Source organism: Lonchura striata, chromosome 3 (assembly GCF_046129695.1).
Source record: "Lonchura striata isolate bLonStr1 chromosome 3, bLonStr1.mat, whole genome shotgun sequence".
In the NCBI taxonomy this organism is placed as follows: domain Eukaryota; kingdom Metazoa; phylum Chordata; class Aves; order Passeriformes; family Estrildidae; genus Lonchura; species Lonchura striata.
The window spans coordinates 454,144-480,265 of record NC_134605.1 but is presented as its reverse complement, the minus strand read 5'-3'; the positions used below and the strand labels follow the sequence as shown (position 1 = coordinate 480,265).

At 42.7% G+C, this 26,122-nt stretch overlaps 2 protein-coding genes across 4 annotated transcripts; one reads left to right on the top strand and one right to left on the bottom strand.

The window, feature by feature from the left end:
• Positions 1 to 166: 166 nt before the first annotated feature.
• On the bottom strand, positions 167 to 13,799 carry MCM8 (minichromosome maintenance 8 homologous recombination repair factor). Its single transcript, XM_021538631.2, has 18 exons — positions 13,495 to 13,799; positions 13,236 to 13,310; positions 12,836 to 12,918; positions 12,502 to 12,651; positions 12,080 to 12,183; positions 11,012 to 11,210; positions 10,222 to 10,307; positions 9,156 to 9,307; positions 8,138 to 8,336; positions 7,338 to 7,368; positions 6,917 to 7,057; positions 5,765 to 5,906; positions 4,968 to 5,163; positions 4,479 to 4,692; positions 3,615 to 3,824; positions 2,986 to 3,062; positions 1,747 to 1,936; positions 167 to 842 (listed from the first exon to the last, which is right to left on the bottom strand). The coding sequence occupies exons 1-18, from the start codon at positions 13,625 to 13,627 to the stop codon at positions 750 to 752; spliced, it is 2,475 nt and encodes an 824-aa protein (XP_021394306.2). The 5' UTR covers positions 13,628 to 13,799; the 3' UTR covers positions 167 to 749.
• A 46-nt stretch (positions 13,800 to 13,845) lies between these two features.
• On the top strand, positions 13,846 to 25,928 carry TRMT6 (tRNA methyltransferase 6 non-catalytic subunit). Of its 3 annotated transcripts, XM_021538626.3 has the most exons (11): positions 13,846 to 13,974; positions 15,440 to 15,567; positions 15,972 to 16,081; positions 18,247 to 18,338; positions 18,426 to 18,509; positions 19,650 to 19,774; positions 21,002 to 21,366; positions 21,597 to 21,682; positions 23,297 to 23,399; positions 23,482 to 23,568; positions 24,409 to 25,928. In XM_021538626.3, the coding sequence occupies exons 1-11, from the start codon at positions 13,880 to 13,882 to the stop codon at positions 24,580 to 24,582; spliced, it is 1,449 nt and encodes a 482-aa protein (XP_021394301.2). In that variant the 5' UTR covers positions 13,846 to 13,879; the 3' UTR covers positions 24,583 to 25,928. The 3 variants fall into 3 exon arrangements, with proteins under 3 accessions (XP_021394301.2, XP_077637955.1, XP_077637954.1); XM_077781829.1 differs by lacking the exons at positions 13,846 to 13,974; positions 15,972 to 16,081 and adding an exon at positions 14,114 to 14,669; XM_077781828.1 differs by lacking the exons at positions 13,846 to 13,974; positions 15,972 to 16,081 and adding an exon at positions 14,114 to 14,700.
• Positions 25,929 to 26,122: the final 194 nt, after the last annotated feature.

Genomic DNA, 26,122 nt, shown 5'->3' with positions numbered 1-26,122 from the left:
ACTGCACCAAACCATGGTTCTGATTTCATCAGTCAAGAAACATTCAGCATTCCCCCCATGCTGAACACACATGGTTCTGTGTCAGGAACAGCTACACTGAAACAAACAGAACCTGCTGCTGTTACAGATCTTGCAGTGGCCACTGAACAGCCTTGAACAAATAACATTTCTCATATATAAAGTTTAATGGAAGTCAAATTCCAATCCCTGCTTTACAAATTAAATATTCCAATAAAGGTATTTTCTTAAATCACACTTGGACTTCAAATAAAACCTTGGCTTCAAAGACCACAAAAAATCAAGTCAGTTTCAGTGAAGTGTCATTTGGTAACAGCTACAAAACAGTGTTGTCACAACATTCTGGAAACATTTCTAGACTTTAAGTGAACAACAGTGCTGAAAGTACAGCTCAAACCATCCTCTCATGAAAGATTTCTGGGCTGAAATGTGTGGGCCCAGCATCTCTTTCAGAAGTAAAGTCCCTTATGGCACTGGAACAGTACAAAAACACACCTTCCTCTCCTGCAGGATGTTGAGGTCCCATTTGGAACAGGGGGCTGGAAGATGAACCAGGCAGCAATACCACTGCCAGGCTGCCCTTCTGCAGCTTTCCAGTTTAATTTCCTGCAGGGAATCTGCAGCCCAGCAAAGGCCAGAGGTGCAGCTCCGCTCAGGACGTGCCTCCCTGCTGCAGGCCCAGCAGCCCAGGGGGACAATCATCCCAAGGAATTTCATCACAGGGACTCTTCTCATATGGTCTGGAGCTGATAAACTCTTGAGCCTTTCTTCAAAAGATAACCCTGATCATTTAGGGATCCAATAAAGCTTTCAAAATCAGATACCTGGGAAGATAAAGACAAAAATATCAAATGGGAGAATGACATCTTACCTGATGTAAAGCAACATAAGCCACTTTAAAGAACCTAGTGAGATAAAGTGGGCTTAGCATAGGTCAGTTTCCTGAGCAAACTGTTCACCTACCAGGAGGTGTCACACCATCAGTCCCCCTGTTTTGTGCTTCAGTTACACAGTTTTTACTGCAGCCTTACACAGAAGCAGCGTTCTCTCCTTTAGGACATGAAGGATGCAGCTACATATGTATAAATTCCAGTTCTGAAACAGAAGTATCTACCAGGGAAAAGCATGATTTCTACAACTCTCCCTGATTTCCAGGTATAAAACTTTGAATGGGCAAAAGTATTCTATATATGAAGGGAGAATTAGAGTTAATGAAATTAACCTTAATAAGTAGTTGATGGAGCAAAAAGTAGAGTTAGCTATCAACAGTTCTGTTTGGCTGAAGCCCCCACAAGTACAGAATGCAAACAAATGACAGGGCAGAATACATTTGTGGCCATGTGTCCTAGTTGTTGTTCCTTTCAACACACAACTTCAGGATGTCTGAAGCAGGAATGAAAACCTGAAAGGTGTATTTAATCCAGAGGAGGCGATGAACAACCGTCATTGCACTGCTGAAACAGCACAGACACCACAAGTCTGAACTTGGGAACAAAGATAGGCGTGTGCCCTGGGGAGGTAGAAGGAGTGTAGCCCTGAAACCACCAGTGCCTTTCACAGCTCAAGGAGCTGCTGCTGCAAACAGCTGTGGGGCGAGTGAGGCTCCCAGAGACACTCAGGAGCTGTGCTCAGCCCTCCAGCAGGACACTGGTTATTTCTGCACTGCAGAGGCACACCAGAGGCGCCTGTGCTCTCTCCCTTGGCAGCGTGCTGCTGAGGGGAGCTCACCTGCAGCTGCAGCTCCCGGGCGATGTGGCGCAGCTGCTGCAGGTCGAACAGGTTGTTGTAGGTCCTCTCTGCGACGCTGCTCAGGGCGGACACGAAGCGCTTGGCCTGCGAGCGATGGCTCATCCCGGAGCCGTGCTGGGAGCGCTCGAAGTCCAGCTTGCCAAACTCATCCGAGTAGGTGCCCAGCATGCTGCAGACAGGTTACAGAGAGAGCAAACACTCACCGGGAGATGAAAGCAAACGTGTGGGGAAGATGAAACAGGAAAGCCTTATAAATGTGATTGCCTAGCAAAAGATTTTGAGAATATGGTAACTGTGAATGAGATTGAAATGAAAGCAAGCTTTGAGATACCAAGCCTTAGTTACTAAACAACTAAAAACCAATAGTATGGCTGGCTGTAATCCTCTTTTGATTAAACAATATGCTCTACTTGCAGACAGGTCCAAGGGTCAGACTAACCTACTAACTTAGAAGGAGTCCAAAAAATAATTTTTAAAGTTAAAATGTAACACAGTATAGTAATGCAATAACTTTTATAAGCTATATACAAATACTATAAAATTTGTATCTTATACTTAATTAGTTAGTAAAATTTAAAATATTCAACACAAAAGGAGTTTTTTTGTATTATAACAAAAACTTCCTCCCTCATACTCTTTCAAATCTCTTTCAAGCTCATCTTTCAAGCCTACTCCGAGCTGCAGCTGGCAGCTCCAAACAAAGCCCCTACACCCATGCCCTTTACAATAAACTCCAAATTCCAAAACCTAACTTCAAAAATTTCTCATCTCCCTCCATCCCAACTGTCCTACCCACCGTCACTCCTACAAACATATGTGGATTTGATTCCCAAAATGAGAGAGCTTTCAGAAGCCACACAGAAAACCAACCCCTATCAGGTCACTCTCTAGGGAGCTTAGACTAAGCATTCATCCAAATCACTTTTAAACTTTAATCACAGGGGAGCAAAAACCCTTCAGCAGAGCCTCTCGTCTGCCTTACTGTGCCCAGACACACAGGAGCACCATGACCACACAACTCACAAGCCTAAGCAGTTGTATTTGACTTAGGGCTGCTGGCAGCTTTTAAAGAGCAGCTAACAAATCCAAATAGTAGTATCATGGCCTAAGCTTGATAAAGTGATTTCTTCACTGTGTTTGAGTATGTAAAGAAAAGAAGTTTCAAGTAAAAAAGCATTGTGATACCTTATTTCTTTTTAAAGCAGTATTTTCTATTACCTGTATTTCATTATCTCTATTACATCCTCAGCATCTTCCTTGGTAGATTTCTCTCTTAATTCCAGCCTTGATCGTGCCTTAAAACAGAAAAAAAGGGTTTAAGGTTTAACTGATCTGAAAAAGGGATACAATCACTCTACCAGGGCTACAAGCACAAACTTTAGGAGCAGAGACAGAACCTAAGCCTACAGGATTAGAGGAAGATTTTTCTATTTTTTGTTAGTGTATCAATGTCACCTTCTGCATACTTGCACTTTTAGACTGTGGCTTGGAGTTCATTTGCTTTTTAGCAGTGTAGCCTTGTGAAGCAGCAGATCACAAAGAGTGTTGTTAAGGCAGTATCAGGGAAAACAGAAGCAGTCTACGTTCAATGTGGGCAGCAGGCTGTTCCTTCCTGCACCTACTTTTTCTTATTTTGGGGAATGTGACAATCTCCTGTGTGTTTTTGCTTTGTAAGAAGTTTTAAGGAACAGTAGCTCTTAAGCACTTCTAAGCCTCTTGCATTTTTTTTTTTTAACAAAACAAAAAGCATATGGGTGAATAAGCTGTGAAAAATGGTAGGATTTGGGTAGTACCTTAAGAATAATCTCTTTGCTTTCAATCCCTTAAGCATTCCAGCTTGCCCTTACCTCTGTCAGTCGAATCAGGGACTCCAGCTGCCTCGTGGTGATGGGGGTGCTGTCTGCTCTTTGGTTCTGTTTCCGGAGCTCAAGGTAGAATTCCTGGAGCACTTGTGCAGCCTCTGGAGAGAGCTTTGGGTGCACGTACTGCCGAGCATACCCCACATACTTCCTCAGCAGCTGATGGGGAATGGCATCAAAGTTTTCTCCTGTTGAGATCTAGCGCCATTACAAAGAGTTAGATTTCTGTCTGTCAGCATTCTATACAACAAAAATTTTAATATTAAATCATCATCTTTATGCTTTATCTGATGCAGTCATCACTCTAAGGGCTTTGGTGCTTCATATATGAACAGTGTACTTCAAGTTCCCACACTATGCAGACATGTAAACACACACACATGGCCATTTCAGAAAAAACAGCCAAGGGTTCTCAGCTGCAATAGGGAGCTAGGAAGTGCCAAATAGAATTCATTGTAAAGTTAAATCCCTCCTCAAAAAGAGAAAATCCCAATTCCCACAGCCCCAGGGAAGACTAAACCATTACTGCTGATACCGTTTCCAAAAGTGCATGGGATTACCTCCAGTAGGAATATTTCTCTTAAGACCTGGTATTTGACAATATCAGTTCTCAAAGCCATCACTGAAGTCTAATGAGAAACATGCTCCCTTCTCCTATGCTCCCCAAATCCATGGAGTTGCAGGTGCCTAAGGATTTGCCTCCACACTGCTTTATTTGCATTCAACACTCCATCACAGATCATGTTACACCAGATCATTACACCCAGCCCACCTCTGTAGCTCCTTATTGAAACCCAACACAGCAAACGTGCTTGAGAGCACGTCACGCAGCAGCCCCAGGACAAGCCCCACCTTCAGCCTCTCGAGCAGGGGTCGATCCGAGGTGGCCTGGAGGACAGAGTGCTCCTGGGAGCCGGCCCGGGTCACCAGGGCGCTGCTGCAGGCGGCGCGCCGGCCGGCCCGCAGGGCCAGCACGTGCTCCGACAGCAGGTGGTCGTGGTCCTCGTTCGGCGTGTCCAGCAGGATGAAAACCAGATCAAATCTGGACAGCAGAGCACTCCCCATTCTGGAGGAAAGACAAGGAACTCTGAGTGCTTGGAGAAGTGGAAAAAGCATAGCAACTCTGTTCCACTTCAAACACAGGTAAAACATCCTGTCCTGCTTGTTTAGAATGAAGTACAACAGCAATTTCTGTTTCAAAAGCCACTAAAAATTATTAAAGTTTGTGTTCACATTCACACTCCAAAATTATAGAAAGGAATTGTACATGAGCTACAAGACTGCCAGAAGCATCTACTCCTGAATGTGAATTATAAAAGCAGCATTTCAGAAAGGGCTCACTTTAGGTTCTCAGACACTGTTTTGGCTTTGTTATAATGTCCTCCAACAGGGTTTGCTGCAGCAACAATGGATGTCCGAGCTGGCAGACTGCAAACAATGCCAGCCTTGGCCAGGCTGATGCTCTGCTGTTCCATGGCTTCCAACAAAGCCTGGTGCTGGTTTCCCATCTTATCAAATTCATCTATTCCACAAATTCCTGGAAGCAATTAAAACAGGACAGACTTATCAGACAACAAAGTAACTGAAGGACAAGTGTGTCCTACAATCTAGTGCTACATCAGAAGTCCAACTCGGAACTCTAGGGACTGCAGGGGACATTGGAAAATCTCCATTTCAGCCAGCTTTGTTTGCATTCCATGGTAACCACTCTGAACTCGGCCTGACTTGGGGATGCAGCATTTTTGGTGATTCATTAAGATGGTGAAACAAGCCTTTTAAAAATAGACAACAGATCTCATAAGCAAGTCCTTTTTCAAGACCAATAAGAGTCCAGCAGCTGACATAAGTCAGATCCCTGAACAAAAGAAATCCTAGTTCTTTGGCACAGTAAGTCTGGTATATGAACTGGAGAACTGAAGTTTTCCTACACTCTAGGAAAGCAGTTCCTGCCTCCAGAGAAGTCACTGGAGAAGCTCAGAACTTCCCATGGTGTGGAAGCCCAGTATCACACTTCAAACACACATTTTTAGTCCACAGTTAAATTAACTGAGCACTTTGGCTTAGCTGAGACTCAGCAGCACACATACTCCTGACCCTCACATATGGCTACACAGAACCTGTGGCATTCCATGGATTACCTTGATCTCCAAGCACCAAGGCACCAGCTTCCAAGGCAAAATCTCCAGAAGTGCCATCTCTGGAGAGTGTAACAGTCAGACCAGAGCTGGTGGAAGTATTACCACAAACGTACACGCCTCGAGGAGCGACGTTACACACAGCCTAGAAGAGAAACAAATACTTTTTCCCTCCCTAAAATGAAGAATTTCATAAGCCTCATTCTAGAGAAACGATTCAATGTAAACTCAAATTTGTTTCTTCCTATTGAATATGGCCAACAGTAAAGCTCTAACTCCCTGCAATTCCAAGACACATACTTCTGCAAAGCAGTAGAAGTAACTTTCCTTGGATGGCATTCTTTTTTTAAGTAACAATGTGAAAAAACAAATCAGTTACTCTATGTTGGAGAGTCCTCATTCAACAAAAGAATAATTTTTAAATTTTCTTTGTTAAGATGCTTATGTGCAAATCCATCACTTTGGCTAAGTGCAAATCATATCCTAACACAACAGGTCCATGTTAGAAGGACTTTTTAAAGAAGGTCTAGGTGAATTCTGTCCCTCTTGCACTTCACAGTAACCATAGAAAAAGACATGGAATTTAAAAATCACTCAGTTTAAGGAACAAAATAATCTATTACTAATTGACATAGTCATGCAGAAATACCTACTGAGATCAAAACCCAAACACAGCATCAGGTCCCTTTCCCAAAAAGCCATGATCTGTGCTAGCAACATAGAAATAGGGTAAGGAATGGAAGTAAGCCTTACAGGAAGAGAGTCACAGGGAATTGGAAGTTGTGTTTGTTCAAAGATTAATTACTTCATTTCACAATGGACCAGCTAAATGAAGACAGGAAGGAGTGAACCTCCTCACTGGGAAAAAGGGTTGCTGACAAGAACTGTGTAAGGCCAGGAGAACAAGCCTGTAAGCCTGTCCTTGAAAGCCCGTGGGCCTAACCAAGGACACCTGCTTTGGTGCTTTAACAGGCTCCTGGATGGCAGGAGAGCCCTTTGGATACTCCCCTATACTTGAGGCATCCTACATAAAAAGACAGCTCCAGCCAGGCTCAGTCAACCCTTTGGCCTCAGCACAGTTATCCTACCATGCTTGCAAGACAAGATAACAAGGAAATAGAGGAAATCAGAAAATAGTAATTAAGGAAACCATACTTGCAACATTTGACTTTTTCCTAGTCCTGGATCTCCAACCACCAGAACATGTGGATCTCCTCGCACTGGGATTCTGTTCTTGTCATCCACAAACTTCTGACATCCTCCAAACAAGGCCAGGGCCAAACCTGCCTTCACAATCTGTTGTGGTAGAGGCCAACACTGGTAAGTATTTGATCATGGTGACCAACACTGAGCTCCCTAGAACTAGCTGCAATAACCTTTCCTTCTGGATCACTGAACAGGGTACAAGGCTGCCACTCCCCTGACACCAAAAGAGACTGAGAGCCACAGACACCTGTAAAACAGTCCCTGCTCCCTCCCCCTGTCCCAGATAAGCTTTGTGAATCCTTTTAGGAGTGAAGTGTGGCATATACATTTCAGACTGGAATCACAAGTAGAGTTTTTAGATATTACTTACCTCGTGGCCATAGATTGCAGGACAAAGAGAGCTGAAAAGCAAAGCACAAGGTAACATAAGTGGAAGATAAATCATGTATTACTATTAATAATCACTTGTCCTCTCTCTCATCACAGAACACCTTAATAAACATAAAACCTTTTGGATAGCTGTTGCTGAATTTCCAACAGAAATCAGCAGCATCAAATTTCTTGAAATTTTTGGATTACCAGAAATGACTGAAATAAGAAAAGCTTTTCACTTGAGTCCCCACAAAAATATGGGAAACCAGCTTCCCAGTGGTATCTGCACCTATTCTTGTCTTGATAAGTAACTACCTGTCACCCTCCTTTTAAAGTGCTGATTTTGTGTTCCTTGACTCCCACTGGGAGGGCCTGAGGGACATCCCAGGTAGAAGAATACTTTTTAGTCTGAACTGAGGGTCTTTCACACCCTCTGCTCAATTCTTTACTGTGGAAAAGCAGAGGATAAAATGGTACTTGTAAGTTGAATTTACATGGTGATAAACAAAATGAACAAACTCCTTTTTTTACCCAGAGCTTTCTGTCTAAGGTTAAGCTAGAACACAGGTAACTTCTTGTATCCCTAAACCACTCCCAAAGCTCCAACATTCCCACTACAATACTTCCATCACTCCATCCCAAGTCCCTTGCCCACTGCAGTTTGTTAGATCTCTGTGGTTTCTATTGCATGAGGCTCAGACATTCCACAGCTTTAGGATGGGCTGTCACATTTCTCTGAAGGTGGCCACACTGATTCATGTCTAATCCCAGACCCTGTGTAGGTCTGATACAACTTACTTCACAATGAGTCTGAACAGATTTTCCTCAGCTTGAATTTCTTGGATAGCATAGAGGTCTTTAAGGGAAAACTCCATGAACGATCTCTGAAAGGTCTCATCGTCAAAATTCTTCAGTTTTTGTCCTTTACTGTTGCTGACAGAATTTGCCTCAATGTACAGCAAGAACATACACTTGTCATTCTTACTTTTAGAAGCTCCTGTTAGAAAAATTGAGAAAGGATGATGGAACATTTTTTCTGTCAATAAGAATTCATTATCTACAAATGGCAGAGAGTAAGTCAGAAACACATACAGCCACAATCCTGTTTAAGTACTGAACATCTGCACTTGGCAAAATTGATGCAAAATAAGTTCCTAGTTACATTTGTTCTTTTAAGTTCCCTCCAATTATGTACACAACATTTTCCTGAAATTGAGGATACATGTCAAGAGAAAATTTTGTCCCAGAATAAATAAAATTTTCCAGGGATTTTAAATTATTACATTACTGTTGTCAAAGCAAAGTTGAATATAAAATGTTTTCACTCAATATTTTGGGGGAAAAAAAGATGCATGGTGCAGAAGCATCAAACTTGTAGCATAGTAATTACTCAGTAATTATCAATTAGTAATTTTCTATATAGATTGTTTTACTCTGAGGCTTGATTCTCTGCTCAGTAATCAGTCTTGCAGTTATCTGCAATGTATTCTTTCAGAGCAGTGCACAATGTATTTCTTCATTTTGGGAAAGAAGAGGAAAAAAAGGGTTGAAAAGTTTCTCTAGGGAGACTAAACTAAGATAACTCTCCTTCACAACAGTGTGACAGTTCTCCTAATGTCTGAAGGAGACACTAAAGAGAACATGTTAAGCAAATAATGCCTTAAAATAACTTTCCATTGTAAAAGTTTGGTAACTTCCAAAGAAATTTACACTTTATGGACTTAGGGCACCAAGAGCAGCGGTTGTTGTTGTTCTTGTGTAAGCACTACCAGAAACCCCACCGTAGGAAAAAGGAATTCCCAGATGCTGCACCCACCTTCCTCAGTGCTTGCCACCTTCACTATGCCTGTGACTGTGACCATGTCCCCTGGGACACAGCTGTCCACCAGATCTTGGACCAGCTCGCACTCGATGGTGCGCGGGATCCGTCCCGCTTCCCGCTGCTCCTCCGACATCAGCTCCTGCACCCTGCAACACACCGGGGGAGCTGGGCACCATGCAGCACCCGCAGCTGCGCAGCACCTTCCAGTGCAGCTGCAGCACCCAGCACCTGGAGCTCTGGGCATCTCTTCCAGGCCACACATCACTGAATGAGTGTAAACCACGCATAAAACCCAGAAATGCTGTAACGATGAACTCCGAGCTGAAATTCAGATTTTCTACCACCGATGAGCACGTTCATGTAGAAATAAGTACAGTACATAAAGTAAAAGGCACCCATATAAAAAAAAATGAAGAGCTCAGGCATTATAGCCCCTCATGAATTCTTAATAGGTATTCCAACCCTGGAAAAGCCCAAGGAATTTCTCAGACCATAACAAGAAGAGCAGCTGACTCCCTGGTTGTGAAAGTTCCAGCTCTGGCTTTGCACCCGGAGCTCCGAGATTCCCTGGAAGCCAAGCCAGGATTTACCGAAGAAGCTGTGATGAACAGCGCCCTCTGGAGCTGCTAAGAACAGGTTTTACAGATTTTTTTAATCACTTCCAACTAAGATTTTTAACCCTCCAGTTTAATTCTAGCTCATTTAGGTCAAGTGGCACAGCTGACCAATACTACCTAATAGGGTTTTTCTAGCTGACTTACAGCTCATTAAAGGGAATAATGAAATCATAAATGCAATTAGAAATTATTGAGAAAAGCAGCAAAAGAGCACAAACTGAGCATCTCTCAAAGAGCTCACTAATGGCAGAAGGAATTTCCAAGAAATTATCACAGGGTGGGTAACAAAGTATATCAGTACTTGGATAAAACAACTGCTTTGTGATACAAATGTTGGAGAGTGCTAGCTGCAAAAGAGTAAGATTATTAAAACACAGTGTAACATGGGTTGGGCCATCCTGTCACTTTCTGAGTGTCCTGTCACATCACATTTTTGTGCTTACTTGACAGACTGCCAGTCCACTGTGGTGGTTAGAGGAGAGCTCCTGTCAGCTGTGAAGGACCGGCCCCGGCACTCGGGAACAAGGCACTGCAACAACAGGAATTGATTCATTCCCAGCCTTTTTTAAAGCCCTAGGGTGAAATTGTCTTATTCAAAAAAAAAAAAAAAAAAAAAAAAAAAAAAGGAAAACAAAGTAATATAATTCAGCATCATTCCAAGAAAAAAGCCACTTTAATTAGGGCTACAAATTAGGAAGTACATAATTAATGAGGATGTATCAAGCACAGACACCTGAACTCTGACTCACAGCTGTTAGAGCAAACACACCTGAATTGTGCAATCCCCTCAGTGAACTGGTTTGAGAACAACTAGGCACTGTCCTATGTCCAATCACTTCTTAAGTCCAGAAAATAAAAAGTTAAATTAGAATAGAAAGTTCTTCTTATCAAAAAAAAAACCCAAACAATGTTAGCATAGAAAACCACCACAGCGAGGTGGAAAGGGTCTTTTTAAACACAACTGGTGAAATGGAAATTAAAAGAGATAATATTTTTTCCAGATTTCAGAGAATTTCTACATATTTTTATCACATATCGTGTTCCAGCAGCATACATTTTTTGCAAGTAACAAGGGTCTGATGTAAGAAAAGTTGCATGGTATGTTTAATTATTTTTCAATGTGTTTCAGTTGTTTAACTTTAAACACTTTCCCCCCCCTTGTTTTTAACACCTGTAGCGCTGCTTTTTGTGGAAACACAACAAAAAGCACAAAGTTCAGTGGTTTTGGCTTACCTTGGTGGGAAGGGTGTACTTGCCATCAGGGAGAGGAACACCCTGCACATCCCCACAGGCAGCACAGACGAAGGCCAGGTTGGTGCACAGGGGTTTGATGTTGCTGACCCTCACCACGGTGCCACGCAGGGCGATATACTTGCCATAGCAGTTGGCCCTCACGTTTTTCAGCTGGGTCAGGGGCTCATAGTTGTACACCCTGCATTGGCACACAGGAAAAAAGGACAAAAATAACCCCCAAAACCATCCAAACACAGACAGAAAATCCTACTCCCAACTAAAAAGGGTAAAATCCAGAAAACAAAAGCCCAAAAAACATTTAGAAGTATTTTTTTGGTGGACCCATGGTACAGTCTTTGATTCTTACTCTAGAAAGTAGTAGAGCATTCAATATTCTTCATGTGAATCAACCTGAACAGCCTCAGACAGTACAGCTGGTTTATCCAGCGACACCTCTGGCCTAGCAATACATTACTTTAAGATCATCCATAACTGTCTCTTTCCATAGTTTTGGATAAAGCCGGGAATTTAGACTTGTGACACAGAAGGACCAAAGTTTTATTATGGCTCTGCTGCCACCAGCAGGGAATTAAAAACAATAATAAAAAAAGTAAGATTTAAAGGTAATTTGAACTCCAATAGAGTTTACATACACAGTTCCCTCAGACCCTTTAAGTGCGAGGTGCCATTACTTCTGATAAAGAAAAAGGTTCTAAGCACTTGTTTCATTAAAAACTTCTCCAGTCAACAGAAACTTAAATAATTCTGCTTTTAATCAATACATCTTTAATAGAGTACTTGTTCTACCTATAAGCCACTTCTCTACTTACAAGATTTTCTAGTTCAAGCCATTTGTTCGGCTTATAAGGAGGTTTCATTTCACTTTTTTCTTCACAAGGACATGAAGTCACAGTGAAGAGAAAAAGCAGAATGCAGAGTGTTCTTCTGGAAAAAGCTCCAGAGAGCCCAGTTTTCCCTTCAACACATAAGCCATGCACGGGCACTGGCAAGGATGAGGCAGGAAGCAAAGAGCCCTTCCTTGGGACAGAAGTGCCCAGCAGCCCTCACCTGGCATGGATGAGAGGCACGTTTATGACGGGCTCCCCATGCAGGGGCAGCCCCTCCTGCACCTGCAGCTCCGCCGCGTGTCTCTCCAGGTCCTTGGTCAGCACCTGTGTGGAACAGGCAGGGGACACACACCCCCACAGGAATCACAACTCCCAACAGGGACACACACAGCTGCTAGAAACACATCTAGTTTGAGTCAACTGCTCCAATGATGAAAGAGAAAAATGCACCAAGAGCTAATCAACTTCAAAATGCGATTTTGGAAGGGGAGAGATTGAAGGATTTGAGTTTTAAACAAACAGTAATTTCCCCTAAGAAAGAAAAACACGGATGTGGGGCTAATAACGTAATTGCCTCCAAGTGTCACTGATGCTTTTTTGTTGTGAGGGTTCTGCTCCCATGGATCAGAACCTCGTGCTTACCTGATGAATTGCCAGACCCATACACTGCAGTATTTTCTGAGGCATGTCCCTTAGTTCAGTAGATATATTTGGAATTGATTTAGTCAGCTCTCTGTCCTGGATTAGCTCCTTATAATCCACGAGAATACTTCCTTTTCTTTCTATTTCATCCTGGGAAACATCATAAATCATAAAATAGACTTCAAACTAGAAGCAAAGCACCCAAATTATGTCCCAAATGTTTCAGGTCTCTGATGGAGGTTACTTTTGATGGAAAAAACCCACTAAAAATCTGTAGCGTTCTTGTATCAACAACAGGTTGTTGGCGTGGGAAATGTTTGGCTTTATTTCTTACCTTGTCATAAAGCTCAATGCGCTGCATGAAGAACTTTTCAAAGGCTTGAGTCTTCTGGACAAAAGGAGACTTGTCATTGTAAACTAATTAGAAACACACCACATTAGTGACAGAAATAATTCTTTTCACTTCACAAAATACATCAACAGGCAATTTTTCTTCTATTGTTTTTCTGCTTTGCAAAATTAAGGAAGATGATAGATCTCCAAAGTATCCCAATAATGATCAAAAATGTTACGGTATATCACAAGAGTGGAATCTTTCTTGTATTTATGTTTTTATATATGAAATTTTGTTTTTTTCGTTACTGAACTTGTAACTCTGCTAACACTACATGTAATCAATTCTAGAAAAAAATTAACTTAAATACTTGGTACATGCAATTTTGGTCTAAAGATACCTTCAGAGAAATAAAGTTTCCAGCCCTTGTAGGGAATAAATTGCTCCATCGTTGATTGGACTAGTCGAGATTTTGCTGGGGGAAGAAAAAAAAATAATAACGTGGAGAGAAAGAATACATATAGCGAAATTTTGCAAGTTTTATTCTCAGTGATTCTTTTGACCACGGGAGACAAACAACTGTAACTGCCTAGCACAGTGCGTTAGAAGAAAAGCGTTGTGGCTTCAGAAAGCAGGCAGAAGCACAGGGGCTGGCTCACCAGGTTCGGGCATCCTTTTGGGCTCTGCCTTCTGTCCCCTGCCTCGCCATCCTCCTCCTCCTCGCCATCCTCCTCGCCACCCGTGGAAGCCTCTGCCCCGGGCGCAGCCCCTGCCTCTGAGCTCCCGGCTCATCTCCCGCTGCCGGCGCCAGTGCCGAGGCGAGGCAACAAACGTAACCAGGAGAGGCTTTAAAGCGGCGGGAGGCGGGCCCGTCCTCCCGTAGCCCAGCGGCGGGGCAGGCGCGGAGCAGCGGGGCCGGGCCGGCCTCAGCGCTCCCTCAGCTCCCTCAGCGCCGCTTCCCGCCTCCCGCGCTGCCGCTCTGCGCAGGCGCGGCCCGCCCGCGCGGCCCCGGCGCGTGCGCGGGGCGCGGCGCGAGCGGCGGCCATGGAGGGCGGCGCGGGCGCGCGCATCCGTGAGGGCGACTGCGCCGTGCTGAAGCGGGACGAGGTGTTCAAGGCCGTGTCCGTGCTGCGCCGCAGGTGAGGCTCCCGCTGCCGCTCGGCGCCTCGGCCGGGTCTGCGCCTTCCGCCCCCGCCGCCCTCGGCGCGGCTGCGGCGGGCCCCGCCGGAGGCAATGGGTCCCGGTGCCGCCGCTCCAGGCGGGAATAGCGGCCCCGCGAGGCTGCCGTGACAGGCGGCGGGAAAGCTGTTAATGCTGCCTCTGTCCCTGTGGCAAAAAAAAAAACCCTTTAGCTCGGAAGATGTCCTGGGCGCGCTGCTGGTCAGACTTCGGGAGAGATTGGGGAGGTTTGGCGGTGCCGGTGTCAGACCCGTGCCGCTGCGGAGGAGCCTGGCGGCGTGGCCGCGCTTTATGTGAAGCGCTAATCGGGATTGTTAATTGCCCTGGGCATGCTCGGTGTGCCCGCAGTTTGTGTGAAGCGCTAATCGGGATTGTTAATTGCCCTGGGCATGCTCGGTGTGCCCGCAGTTTGCTAATCAGGACTGTGAATTGCGCAGGTGGGCAGGAGGATGCTGGCGCTGCGCTCTGCCTAGCTGTCACTTTGAGGGGCTGCCAGGAAAGGGCTCCCATTTCTTTCTCCCTGCAGCCCGGCAGGTGTTATATGTGATGGTTTGTCTGTAGCACCGGGAATGCCGAAACCGCTGGGCACAGCCCGGCTCCAGGAGACGATTCTGTAGAGCAGCGTGTGGCAGCCAGTGTTGGGCAGTGCAGCCAGGTGTGTGATTCAGTAGGATGGAGGTTTAAAGGTACTGTGCTTGAGCGGGGCTGGTTTGAAAATGGTGGTGTTCAGAATTAGTGCTGAGTATAATTTGCATAATTAGGGCTCATGTTGGCAAGTTTTGATTTGAATGTGAGTGTGGCACAGATCCCAATACGTGTTTCATTTGCCAAGATTGGTATTTCCAGGGATAGCGAGGTAGCCTTTGTTGGTTAGCCTGAAAGTTAAAGGCTTTGTGGATCCTGTTTTTAGTGAAGGAAGATAAAATGCACACCTGCCTTGGTGCAATCAAAATGAAAGGGATGGTAAATTTAAAATTTTTAAGTGAAATATTTCCAGGATTCCTGTCTGTTTTCTTCATAGTCTTTTGCCAATTCTTATTTCTGAGGAGCTTTGCAAAACACAGGACCATGCTCGTCTTTTTGCTACTACTCTGCATGCCCCAGCTTGGATTTAATATATTTCTGACTTTCTAAAAAATTATGTTGTCAAGTACCATAGCTTTATTTTATCTGTCATTTGAAAATTCTTTTGAACTGAAAAAAACGTTCTTCCTGTGTGGTGTATTTAAGTTCTTTGTTATTTTCCTAACTAGTTTCAGTTTAATGTGGGTTTTGTGGTTAATTTCACTCTTTGTGCTTGTCCTGCTTTTCTTCGGGGATATAGATAGAAATGTCATATATAAAGCTATAGCTTAGGCTCAGATATAGTGGGTTTCAGATGCAACAAAGATAATGCCATAAGTATTGCTCACTTTTCTATTTCAGAAAAATAATTTTTGAGAAGCAGTGGTTCTACTTGGATAACGCCATCGGACATATTTATGGAACCACATTTGAAGTGACCAGTGGTGGAAACCTCCAGCCAAAGCAAGAGGTGGAGGAGACTACCACAGGTATCCCAGAGATTGACAGTTGGAAAAGCTGTTTCAAAATAATTTGTTTCTTTGATCATACCAAAGAAATTGGGAAAGCTTTCTATTAATCAGTTGTTAACTACATGCTGCTTACATTCTTTCTGTCATAGAAGTGCATGGTTTTGTCTTGGTCAGTGGTTTCACTAGTCCTGTAACAAATAATCTTTTTAATGTGGGAGAACAATTTGAACCTTAGGCGGGGTGATTTTATTCACATTAAGTTTTACCTCACGTGTGACATTTCCTTGCTCAGGCTGTACTTTGCAAGGCCACGAAAAATGTGTGTTTAACCACGAGAAATCTGCTTTCTGTGACACTAAAATCATGTGTTTCTCCCACTGATTTGGAGCTAGATTTTACAAATCTGTATCCTTTTCCTTTAGAAACAAAGGAAGCAGGGACAGATAATCGTAACATAGTTGACGATGGGAAGTCTCAAAAACTGACTCATGATGACATAAAGGCTTTGAAGGACAAGGGTATTAAAGGACAGGTAAAAATAAGGTTTTGGTGTCATTTCTGTGCTACCGTGATGATTATATTTTAGTTTCTGAAAAAGGTTATTCTTTTTATCTGTGCATAGATTTCAGTGCTTTTTCTTTGTTCATCTGGGCAAGTCTTTTTTTTTTTTTTTGTTGGTTTTCCAAAAATGCTAAAGCTGTTTTCAGAGAAAACTTTATATAAGGTTGTCAGAGGAGAGTAAAGAATAAATTTTTGTGGCATCAGAAGTCATAACAGATAAAAAAGTACAGCTCACATAATTACTATTTAGTTTTGCTTATGTATAAGGGTCCAAATGTTATTTTTGTATTACAGAGATATTAAAATTGTGCAATAATTAGACTGTCAAGGGTGTAGGAAAAGGTTATGGCCAAGCAATGAAGTTTTATCAAATATCCCTGTGTAACAAATGTACCACCACTGTACCTGTAGGCAGTGCCTGCCAGATAGGGTCGATGCAGGTGCTTTACCTGTACCTGGAAAACTGAGAGTATTCCCAAGAGATCAGTTCTGTTCTGTTAGAAAAGGAGTTAGCATTTAAGCCTGCACTTTTCATAAAGTACGGGATCTTTAAACTGCCTTAAATTGTTACTAAAGCATTGCAGCCAGTTCTGCTCTGCAGATGCTGTCAGGCACAATCCTCTCTGGTCCGTGGCTTACCCTTTCTAATAAACCCAGGAAATTGTTCATGCTTACCTCAAGTCCATCTCCTGTTTGCATCTTGCTCTTTGGAGCAGTTTTTTGCTTTTGCCTGCTGGGTCTAAGGGGTTTGGAATGGTCCTTCTGTTTCCATGGTTGTGCTGCTGGTTGTGTGATCTCTTGGAGAAGAATGTGCTAATTAGGCTGACAGCTTGGATGGCTTTTGTTTTCATATCCGTGGCAGAAGATCCCTCTGACTTTCCTGTGTGTCCTCAGCAAGCCTGTGCCATGCATCTCCTGTGCTTTTATTAACTCTGCTTTCTGGACTGTAACTGAATATTCATTTTAAGCTACATTAGCAGCAATAGGTATTACTTCTCTCTAAATGTCTGTTAAAATCTGAATTCCTGTTTGTGAATGGTGTTTCTTGGTGATGCAGGACACTTCCCTGTTTCCTCACTGTAAATTTTACTGGGATATAAAAAATACCCCTACAAAACAACATAAACAACCCAGGCACTAGATTTATATTTTTTCCTAGAATAAAGCAAAAAAGAAAGAGATTCTGTTTCTAATGATTAATAACATATGTTAAGTGATTGAAGGAATAATGGCCTGAAATGCACAATAGGAACTGAGGAATACTTGCACCAATCTCTTATCTGAGCACGTTTTTAAAGCACAAGGGGATTTGCGGTGTCCAAATTGAAAGTACTCCTTTCTTCATTTGTCCCCTCCATGTTTAATAGAACCCATAATTTTAGCAGTTAAACTACCTGAATCACAGAAGCCAAAGCAGCAGCATTTTTGTTCTTGTGTTGCTGGCACGGAGACAAACCCCGAGCAGGGAGAGTCCTGTTGGATCAGTTTGGTTCTGCTGGAGGTCCAAGTGATCCCTCCTGCTGGAATCTGAAAGCATGAAAGAGAGCTGGGCTGGCAAAGGGTGGAGACTAGAACAGGGAGACCAGGAAACCAAAACTGGAACTCTGGAGAGACCTGGGAGCTAGAGAAGGAAAAAAATCAGGAGGAGTATTGCAGGAAGCAGTAAATGCTAAGGAGTTGGACCTTGTGCAAGGAGTTGGTACAGTAGTGTGGCAAAATTTGTGAGACTGAAAAAATTATTGGAGTGAGGGAGATGTCTGGTGATTAACCAGAGCAGAGGGGAGGAACTACATGGAACAGGGGAAAAAGGTACCCTCAGAGATGCTGGAATCAGAGAGACCCAACAAGGGAGTTGGATTAAAGGAAATATTACTGAATATTCTGCAATAAGCATTTTTATTTCTCTGATTTTTATGCAAAATGATGTGATTAAATTCCTACATGTAGTCAGTGTAATGCCTCACTGGTCCTGTTGGTTAACAGAGATTGACTTTGCCATTAGTGTCTGGAGAAGTTCATGGTATACATGCCTCTGCTGGAAGAAAATATTTCCAGTGCTTGTTTAAAAGAGTACTGTCTATGAAATGAATGAGAAATAAATGCTAGCTGTAACAAAAATGAATTGTCTCTTCCAAGGAAATAGTTCAACAGTTAATAGAGAACAGTACAACATTCAGAGACAAAACAGAATTTGCTCAAGATAAATACATAAAGAAGAAGAAAAAAAAGTAAGTGAACTTTAAAATGTGAAAAATACTTGGTAAATCCCTAAATAGTTGAGATTAAAATAAGACCATTACTATGTTTTTTTACAGATATGAAGCAGTTATTACAATTGTGAAACCATCCACTCGCATCCTTTCAACCATGTATTATGCAAGAGAACCTGGAAAAATTAAGTAAGTTTTCATTTTGTTTCTTTTTTCAAATGAAAACAGAAAGATACTGTAATACTTTTTAAATACCTGCACTATACCAATGTGCAGTGCTCACTTTTTTCTCTTGCCCTTGAACGTGAAGATTGTGATGTATGAAAGATAATGTGATGCTGAAAATGAATTAATATGGCAGCACACAAGAACTCTTTTGCATGCAGCTCCAGAATTCACCATTTCCCTGTCAACACCACCTTGCTATTTGCCCACACAGACAGAAGTTCTTTGATTTCCAAAGGTACCTCTTCCCTGCTTTGGCTGGTGGCCAAACACCTCTGTGTTCTGGCTCACTGACACGATAACCAGCCACTTGCCACAGGCAAGAACTGTTGTCTTTAACCTGCCAGGGATTCAAAATCCTCAATCAGAAGTCTCCAGGTTTTAAAAACCAGTGGGTAACACTGGGGCTGGAGGCAGATGGGGCCATAACTGCAGGGATCTGGCCTGGTTTGATTTTCACTCACCTCACCCAAGAGATACATTAATGGTGGACTGATACATTTTTAAATGAAGGAACAGTACATCTAAGATGCTGGGATTTAAAATCTTCAAATACATGTTATTTAAAGCTTCTCAAACCTCTTTTTTTCTCCTTCCAACATCTCTGCACTTGGCTGTTTTTTACTATTGAAGATGAGTTGTAATTTCTGTAGCTTTCACTGAGTCTCTTCAGTGCATGTGCTGGGTTTTGGTCCTGGGTTACAGGTGGTGCTGGCTCCTGCAAAACAGGTGAAAACCACAAGAGATTCATGACTGGATCAGGAAATTAATCCATACCACTTGCTCTTTACAAAGCTGACATGCCAGAGAAAAAACAAACAAAAGGTTGAAAAAATACTTTCTCTGACTGGCACAGCCCAAGGTGTCCACTTTGCTATGTGCACCCTACTGCATATCCTGCTTTTGCTTTTCCTGGCTGATTGCTTCTTGGCTCCAGTTCTACTTCTTTGTCAGCTGTGTAATTATAAGTTTCTGTGTGGTGACTCTGAAGGTCACTGATGCTTTTTTAAAATCTACCTGTAAACCAACTTTTTTTGGCAGGCTCCTGGGCTAGTAGGCAGTACCTGTAAGCAAACTGCTGTTTAAGTGCCTCTTGTCTTCCAGCCACCTGAGATATGACACCCTGGCTCAGATGCTGACTTTGGGAAACATCCACGCTGGCAACAAGATGATTGTCATGGAAACGTGTGCAGGCCTGGTGCTGGGGGCTGTGATGGAGAGAATGGGGGGTGAGCTACACCAGGGGGGTGGGAATGCACACCTGTGGGACACTGCTGAAAGCAGCACTCCAAAGTGCTTCCTCAGCTTTTGAAATCTGGTCTCACCACCACCAGAATTCAAGGAAAAGCTTGTTTTTCCACTGAAGAAAGTTTTTGCTCAGTTGGATTTATTTTTAAGTACTTAAAAAAAAAAGTGAAAAATTAAGAATTAGATTTTATATAATTTATAGAATTAATTTGTATTAAATTTATAGCCCTGTATGTAGATCTGTTTTAGTTCCTCTCAGCATTATGACATTGAATTCAGAAAAAGCTGTAAGGAGCTTGTATGGAAATTCTTCCCAGACACCTGGAAGTCCAGGAGAGTGAGTGGCAGAAAACAGGAATGGTGCCTCTGGAATTGTGGCAGCACTGGAAATGTTGCAGTTCCTCTTGTTCACTGCACCACATTTAGTGTATGTTTTGAAAGTATGTGACATTTCCTTCAGCATATTCTAGGAGTTTGACTCCTGATTGTCTGTCAAACTCAGTTCCAGTTTCATCACTCAAGACACCGGGTGGAGGTGACAGTTACATTCCAGAAGCCTGGAAAGGCAGGAGGTGATGTGATGTGCACACAGATGTGCTGTCTGGTGTCTGGGAAGCACACAGGCAGGGCCACTACACATTGGTTTTTGGCCATGGGGCTGCTTCTCGAAGTAAATGAGATACAACTTCAGTTAACTATTGAGAAGTTATTTTAACATCTCAAAGCACCTCCTTTAGGGCCTGGATATTGAAGAAATTCTTTGCCTGATAAAGCTCTTTAAATTAACTTTTGGGTTTTATCCAAGCAACTCTATAAATAAGTACCGGAAACTGTACAATTTTGCCTTTTAATTATTGATTAAATTAGCTTTTTCTAGCAATCTGTCACTGCTTATATGAGCTAACAGCTCATATATTAGAAGAAAGAAGCTAATATTAGCTTCTAATCTAATCCTAAATACATGTTTAATACACAAATATTCTATGAGTTACCTTGTCCTTTTATGTTTCAATTACTGTTGTCCTTTCATTAAAGGTTTTCTACAGTGAGGCATACTTCCAGAGCTTGTTAAATTTGATGGCTTGATTAAGAGCAGGCAATTTGCTTCCTTTTTCTTAAATGGAACCTTCATTTAAGCATTTTAGAAAGAATTTTAAATTTTTAAGCATTCTGGCTTTCCAATGTGTTTTGATTCCTCCCTCCTACAGGCTATGGATCCATCATTCAGATGTACCCAGGAGGGGGACCTGTGAGAGCTGCCACCAGTTGTTTTGGATTTCCCAAGCCTTTTTTTGATAATCTTCATGAATTTCCTCTCAGCAAAGTGCAGAGTCTCCTGTCTGGGACGTTCAGTACAGAGACTCTGCCTGCAGACCCTGAGGAGAATGCACTGGTGGAAGAGGAGAGCAATGGACTGAGTGAGGAGAAACAGACTTCCCTGCAGGAAACAGAGGAGGAACCTGCTCCTGAAGCACCTATGGAGATCAATCCCACAGAAGAGCAAGACACGATGGACATTAATGCTGAAGATGTAGAGTTTAAAGAGAACAAAGAAAAAGAAAATAAAGAAAATGTAAGAATATTTATTGTGGCTGTTTAGGTTTCACAATGTCTATGGACATAAAATTCTGCTGTCTGAATCAGCCCTGCTGAAATGCAGCTCAGTCAGGTGTTTAAGTGGAACTCTGGAAGTTGTCTTTTGTCTTGCATTAGGATTCAAAAACTGAAAATGCAATCCAGGCAATAATGATTTGATAAATAATTACCAGTTAAAGTGCCAACTGTTTGTTTTGTTGTTCAAAGGTTCGGGAAAAGCAAATAAAACAGTGGGAGAGAAGGAAAAAGCTGAAAGAAGCTGCTGCTTTGCTGAGAGAGAAGAATGCTGATGGGTGAGTCTGCTTAGAGCTGTCATAGTTTGGGAATGGTGCTCCCATTCCCAATTTAGTGCTCCCATGCAACACCCCAGAGAGAAAGATGGGACGTAGTGGCAGAGTAAAGAAAAGCTGTTCATGAGGTGAAGGTGGGCACCAACTTCAGGTATCTGAATTTAACAGTATTTATTACTGAATGTAGAAGATACCATTCCAGCTAAATTTCCACCTGTGCTGTTGTGTGGTAGAACATTGTTTGTCCTGGATCTGTTGGTTCAGTTCCTCTGATGAGAGTTGAGGTCTGATGTCAGGCCACTGAGGGGAAAAAGGAAGATGTTCATTGGGTATTTGGTACTCCTTTCAAGAAGACTTTAGAGATGGACTGTTCCATTTTCCTGACACTGTGGAAGCAGAAATTAGTTCACAGACCTGCCAAATGTTTGGAATTAGACCATCTCCCTCCCTCTGCCCCTTCCTGTTCCCCCCTCACCCACTGCATCCATTTTGTGCCTGGCCAGGCTCCCTGCTGGCAGCAATCTGTGCTGCCACCTGAAAAAGCAGCAGTTGATTTTGCCCAGTCTCTCAGCCCTCACTTCCCTTCCTGGAGTCTGGCAGAGCCCCTGGCAGTGCCCGTGCAGCATTCCAAGGCACAGGATGAGTGCTTCCTTCATGGCCTGCTTGGTTCATGATGGAGCACAGTTCCTTTGAGGTTTGCATTAGACACCCTAAATGGTCTGCAAACAACCAAAGTGGGAACAATTGAAAAAGAATTCTCACCTCATCTTTTCAATTTATAAAAAATTGAACATCAGCTTTTAAACTTGCCTGCTCTTTTGCCAGGCAAGTTTAACTCTGCTCCAGTGCTGCACATTCCTCTGGAGAACAAATGTTAATTGATGGGGCATCTCAGTAGTGTCAGTACACTGTGAAAGAGTTTAATTAGCCCCTTCTTTCTGCACAAGCACAACTTAATAGCTAATTAACTAATTATCAAACATTTCTTGCAGTGTAGTTCAGCAGTGACTTTTATGGATTAAAACTGGAGATAGTGGTAGAGAATCTCAAGCATCTGTAGATCCAAGTTATTGTGTGATGTTAAAATGAGGATGGGGAATAGAATATGAAGCCTTTAGGATATCAAGGACATTGTTTCTTTTTAAAAGGTTTTTAGTCATGCCTTTTAAGGATTTGTTCTCTCTTTAAATATTCTTTTTATATAAAACTATTAAATGAAGACTACTCAGTCTAAAGAGTCATGACTAAGCTTACATTCTAAGCAACATTTGGCCGTCACAAAACTTAAATTGTATTTGGAAAATGGTCTTGGGGCAGAGCAAGCAAAATGAAATTTCTTCGATTGTAAGAATTATTGTGGAGCCTGACACAGCTGAAGTGATTGTTCCTGCAATGCATTTAATATTCTGCACTTTGGGGAGCAATGCTTCAGCCTCTTAATTACACCAGCAGGAAGTAATGACTTGTTGTTACATCTGGGGAGTTGTCAGAGCAATGAAAACGTGCTGATGAGACACTTCTGAGCTGTAATTGATTGCTGTGCTAAGTAGGAGGAAATGCCACTAGGTGAGCAGGTTTCAGAAGCAGAAAACTAATGTGCATGAAACTTTTCTTCAGCTTAATTGTAGCCAGCAAGTTTCATCCCACACCCTTGTTACTTTCTTTACTGGAATTTGTTGCTCCTTCGAGGCCTTTTGTTGTCTACTGCCAATATAAAGAGGTAAATGGGGATGTTACTTCAGCTGTTACAGTTCCAGCCTGGTGCCATTCTGCTGTGTAACCTCCCCTTTGGTTTTCCTAAGCCGTTGTTAGAATGTTACACCAAGCTGAGAGAAAGAGGTGGAGTCATCAACCTGAAACTGTCCGAAACCTGGCTGCGGAACTACCAGGTAAGGATGGCAAACCACGGGAATGCTGAGGAGCAGAACGTTCCCTGAGAACGGGGGAGGTTGGTCTGGCTGGAGCAATGTCTGAGCTCAGGCATTTGCTCTACCCTAGAGCAGTGGGTGTTCTGAACAGCTCTAGTGCTTCACTGTCACCATTTCCAATGCAAAGGCTTTACTTTCTTGCACTGTATTAAACATGTGCTGAAATGTTTCTAGGAGAGTGACAGGGTTAGTAATTCCTGATGTCCACACAAGGTGGGCCTGAGCAGGGGTCCTGTGTTAGGTGCAGTGAGAGCAGCACTGCAGTGTCCTGGACACAGGTAAAACCTCTGACAGCTGCAGTGACAGGGCAAGGAGGGGCACAGCTGGAGGGACAGTCCTTACACAAAGGTGTGATGTGGCTGCAGAAAGGTGACAGGGACAGAACTGGAAATCACAGAATCCCTTCAGGCTGCTTTGTGCAGCAGCTGTGGTTTCTTGCAGACTACCACTCTCACTTCTGAGCACATCATAGCACTTTCATGGGCCTCAAACCTTGGATTTATAATATAGATATTTATTATATATGATTTTTCTGCTGGCAATCCCATGAGGAAGTAGCCAGTGAGGCAGCAGCTTGTATTATTATGGATTTCTACAACTGGATTCTCCTCTGTGTATTTATTTTAAAGATAAATACACTTCCCAAATGGCTGTTTGTTGCTGTGGCTGGGAAAAAAATTTACATCCTATCCTGTAAGCTGAAATGACTCAGCATAATGTGTACACATGGAGTGGATTTTTACATGTGCTGGTTGTGGGGCGTGTTTTGGGTGTGTTTTGGTGTTGTTTGTTTGTTTAAAGGTTTTACCAGACCGCAGCCATCCCAAGCTGACCATGAGTGGAGGTGGAGGGTACCTCCTGTCTGGCATCACTGTTGTCTTGGAGAAGGACAAATGTGATTCCAGTAACTCAGAAGCACTCAAGATGGAGGAGCCATCATCTAAAAGATGCAAGCTTCAAGACCTTCCCTGTTAACATCTGGGCACTGACTCATGGTTTAGCTCTCAGGAGTTTAGTGAAATAACCAGTCCTTTCTGTGCTGTTGGCAGCACAGGGCTGTGCCTGTCGTGCATCTGTCAGAGAAAGCAGCAGAACTGCAGGGGAGGGAGGGCTGTCCTGCTCCTCCTCAGCAGTTCACACCAGCTGAACGTCAAGGAAAACCCTTGGGAGCAAACCAGTGATCCCTCTGAACTCACAGGAACTTCAAAAAGGAAATCAAGGGCAGACAAAGCCTCAGTGCAGGCTGTTTGTTCCTTGACAAATCTGAATATGAGGTAGTTTTTTAAAGGGTTGAGTTGGAATCAGCTCATCCAACTTAGCTTCCCATTCTCCCAGAAAGGCAGCAGAGGAGTCTCCTCAGGATTCCACATACTGATCTGCTCCCACTTGGGACACAGAACTCTGCTCTGTTCAGTGATTTAAGAAAGCAGAATGAACAGCAAAAATCATACATTTTTTTTCCCAGAAGAACAATAAAAAGAGAAATCTAATACTAGAGATGACACCATGCTTACAGCATGACTCCACATTTTCCTAAAATAAATACAGAGGAGAAAGTGCATGTTTTTAAATTTAAATACAAAATATTTAAACAATGTCACTATTAATATTGTCTGTCATTTTCTGAGACATTTTCTGAGAGTTGCTGTATGTTTTTAAGATGTTACTATTTTGAAAACTGCTGTATGTATATTTATTTATTCTACTGTTAGATCTTTCAGATGTCAGGCTTTTTTTATTAATTTTTTTCAACTTTGCATTTGCCATTTCAATTAAACTACAGGGTGTTTTCCCTAAAGAGGTTTATCTTTTATCTTACTTTTCCCTCTTTTTGGAAATAAAAAGGTCCAGCATAGGCTTGAGGAGGACAATACTCTGTTGGCTGCACCCCATAACACCCCAGTAGGGCCAGGAGAGCTTGGCCTCCATTCTGGAACTCCCTCATCAGTGTCTGGACTGACTGAACAGAACCTGGAGCTTTGGGCTTGATAAAGCTGTAAAACTCAGTATTTTGAGAAGAGTTATGGTCTTTTAGGGTAGCCTTAGCTGAGAACAGGGTTTGTATTTCATGGAAAGAAGCAGTTTAAGGTTCCTCTTGGGAGAACAGGTACTCTGCATCTTCAGGTTTTATCTACCTCTGCTTTTTGCAAACTTCCCACTGTTGTTTTTCTACTTTTTGGGAAGTTTCTCTTCTCTCTTCTTCTCCACCTTATGTGAACAGCCCATAAAATGAGAGTGTGTAGATTTCACAATCTCTTCGTTTTAGACAGCTGCTTATCCTAGATACTGTGACAATAAAAATCAATAACATGGGAAAAACATATTTGCATTAGATCAGTTTGAGAAGTAAACAGTGTTGGAACATATGAGGAGTGAATTTGGATCAAGGCCAAACTGGCTCAATTTCACCAGCAATGACTCTGACACTGTCTCAGCACTGAATCCCAATTTGCAAATGTGCCATAATCCTTGGAAAATGCAGTGAAAATGAGGAAGGAAACAAGAAATAAATCAC